The sequence below is a fragment of the Crocuta crocuta genome, unplaced genomic scaffold (genome assembly GCF_008692635.1).
Source record: "Crocuta crocuta isolate KB4526 unplaced genomic scaffold, BGI_CrCroc_1.0 scaffold886, whole genome shotgun sequence".
Classification (NCBI taxonomy): Eukaryota; Metazoa; Chordata; class Mammalia; order Carnivora; family Hyaenidae; genus Crocuta; species Crocuta crocuta.
This window is the reverse complement of record NW_027530624.1, coordinates 537,785-540,862: the sequence shown is the minus strand read 5'-3', so window position 1 is coordinate 540,862 and position 3,078 is coordinate 537,785. Positions and strand designations below refer to the sequence as shown.

The following is a 3,078-nucleotide window of genomic DNA, read 5'->3' as shown; positions in this document are numbered from 1 at the left end:
TCGGGCCGTCTAGCGTCTCCACCGCGGCGCCTGGCCGTGCTCGTGCGACGCGCGGAGATCGTGAGCGGCGGTGAAGGCTAGCACCCACAGGCGCCGGGGCCTTTAGGGCCCATACCTCAAGGAGGGCCCCGAGAAGTAACGGGAGTGCAGCGGCTTCGATCGCGTGGGGTCAAGGCCGCGGCCCCTGCCAGCCGAGTCCACCAGTTCCGAGTTCACGTGCATGCTCTTTCTCTCGTAGATGCCTGGAGTTACCGTAAAAGACGTGAACCAGCAGGAGTTCGTCAGAGCTCTGGCAGCCTTCCTCAAAAAGTGAGTGTGGGGCCTGGGGCTCCGTGGTTGCGGGCTCTGGTCTCTGCCCGCCTCCTCCGCAGGCGGTGTTTCTCTCTTCTGGTAGGGGGAGGCTTGTGTGAAATCTCCGTGCAGAGTCTGCTTTTCTGCCCGAGGCCTGCGTTTGCCTTGTGGCTGGGTTTCCGATTCTTTTTATTTTGGGACCCATGGGACTCCTGGGAACCCGCAGTTTTGTGTTGGGCAGAGGGGATTTGGGGGAGTGGAGTTTGGGAAGACCCCTGAATCATGCCTTTCTCACTGTTGGTCCCAGGTCTGGGAAGCTGAAAGTCCCTGAATGGGTGGACACTGTCAAGCTGGCCAAGCATAAAGAGCTTGCTCCCTATGATGAAAACTGGTTCTACACACGAGCTGGTGAGGAACGGGGTCTCTCGGTAGTGGGGGAGGGGGGCTGGGTGACCCGGGCACAAACTATACTTCCCTGTTCTCTGAGCTCATCCAAGATTGGGAGAGAGGGGAAACTTTTTAAATTATAGTTGATATACGTTGTGAGGAGAAGCGTTAGACTCTTACTGTGTGCTTGTGTGACAGTCACTTCATGTTGGGAGTCTTGTTTTTTCATTTGTAAGAGGTTTGTGTGAAGACCTGTGGCTTCCTCTGAGTCTCTAGGGAAACCCAGGGTCAAGTGAATGTTCATATTTAACTCAGAGGTAGTTTTGTTTTAGGGGGGAGCGTTTATCCTTGTGGTGGTGGTGGAGTCTAGACTTTCCAAGTTCAGATTCCTCTGTCACATAACTGTATGGCCTCCATCGGCCTGTTCTTTTTGGTGTCCTCCTCGCTGAAACAAGGCTAACGATTGTTAACAACGCAGGATTGTAGTGGGAATCAAATGAGCTTTTGGCAGTTAAAGCCCATAGGCTGGTTTTCTCTTCATCTCTTTAGACAGACAGTTTCTCTTAAGAGGTTGGGATCTGGCCGGGTCACTCCTTGCTCTAAATCTTGGTAAGTCCCAAGTGCTGGAAAGAGACCCTTAGGATCACCTTATAACCATTTGCCAGTCCCCTTTTTTATTAGTCTGCGAGTGATGAGTTGGAAGGAATGACTTCAGTGTGGTGCCTGATGGCACAGTGCTGATTGTCACCTGTCCTTGACATTTCGAGTTTCTCCCAGCTGTCACCCCACGAAGGCCTAACTTTGGGGTGGAGGGGTGGTCAGTGCTAGATTGTTCAAGGTGACAACCTTTGCAGTCTTCAGCTTTTCCCTGTGACATGGGGGCTCTGTCCTGGCCAAGATCTGTCTCCAGACAGGAAGTAGGTGGGAAGCACGGTTTAGAAATACAGAAAACTTCAGGATGACCTTGAGTTGGCCTTGGTACAAGCCACCTTGACAGTTTAGAACATGAATTGTGGAGATTGGGGTCGCATCAGATGTCCATGATGTCCACTCTGTTTCAGGCCCTGGACTGGGCACAGGCGCCAGCATGACTGCGCCACAGCCTCAGACTCTTGAGGATTAAAAGGTCAGCACTGGGGTGGGTGGGGTGGATGGCATGTAGTGGGGATCCGTGCAGGGCTTTTATAAGGAGAAAAGGGCTGGGGAAGGGAAGCTGGCTGGATTTCCCCCAGCACACGCTAGTGATGGGGCCTGGATGAGACCACCACCCCCATCCACCCATCTTGGGGGAAGCAAGGCTGCCTCGTCCTGAATGTTCTTTGGCAGTGCCCCAAGAATCAGTTGGTCATCGTAGCTTTCGATCTGAGATGAGAAGGTCTACTAGCTTTTCCTATGTGATTAGGTAAATCTACATATTTTGCTTAATCTGCCCTGTTGTAAACTTTCCACATACTAATGGTAGTTTCTGTTTTATGCTTGTTGTGTTTTTGTAGATGGGGTGAGGTTAGTGGGAAATGAGATGGAGACTGCTCTGGACAGTACACGTAGATGAGCCTTACTGGTCGCTGGCCCCTTCCCTGATAGCTCACATGGAGTGTGCGTCCTCTCCCAGCCACCCTGGCCTCCCTTATGCAAGGTTCCCAGCACAACCGTTTTGGACTCATTTTTTCAGCTGCCTTAGTGGCATAGCATAGTGGTTTTAAACCAGGGTCAGTTGTGTACATTTTTGTTGGGACCCCGCCCATTTGTTTACCTGCGCACCAGAGGCAGAGTTGCAGTCGTGATAGACCATGTGGCCTCCAAAGCGGAAGTATTTACTCTGACCCTTTACAGGAGAAGCTTACCAGCCTAGAGTGCTCCCACCTAGTTGGGGCTGTCTCATACTCTGGGCAAGTCTTAGGAGATCCCCAGTTACCAAAGAGGAAACTGGGGTACAGACAGATGAAGTGATTCTGGGAGGGCATGACAAGCTGACTCTAAAACCAGAGTCTGTGCTGTATTTGCTTTTTCTTCTTTGGATTGGGGGGGCTTGGGGTTTTTTTTTTTGTTTTTTTTTTTTGGTCCCCTTGGGAGTTTGGAGCCCCAAAGCACAATGAGACCGTGGCCTGTCCTGGGAGGCTGAGCTCTGGCAGGGGGTGGTGGGGATTGAATTCTGGAGGCATGTAGGAGCCATGGTGGAGTGGACAGGTGTGATCTTGGGGTGGGGGGTAAAGAAGAACAAGGCAGAGGATAGAGCTCTCCTCTTGAGTGTTCTCTGGAGGAGGGACAGAGCTATAGGAGTGAGAAGTCCCAGGGCAGTGGTGTAAGGTGCAGTGTGAGGTAGGACTAGAAAGAACTGTGTCAGTTGCTCTGAGAGGAGGGGCAGTGTCCGGGAAAGACCACTGTAGGGCTTTGTGGGGG

The 3,078-nt window shown here is 52.1% G+C and overlaps 1 protein-coding gene across 1 annotated transcript in view; it reads left to right on the top strand.

Annotated features, from left to right (window-relative positions):
- RPS19 (ribosomal protein S19) overlaps window positions 1–3,078 on the top strand; it is an 8,830-nt gene that overhangs the window by 433 nt on the left and 5,319 nt on the right. Inside the window, exons 2-3 of the mRNA XM_077768164.1 lie at window positions 239–309; window positions 599–699. Coding sequence (XP_077624290.1) covers window positions 239–309; window positions 599–699 — 172 coding nt within the window. The remainder of the gene's footprint in view (window positions 1–238; window positions 310–598; window positions 700–3,078) is intronic.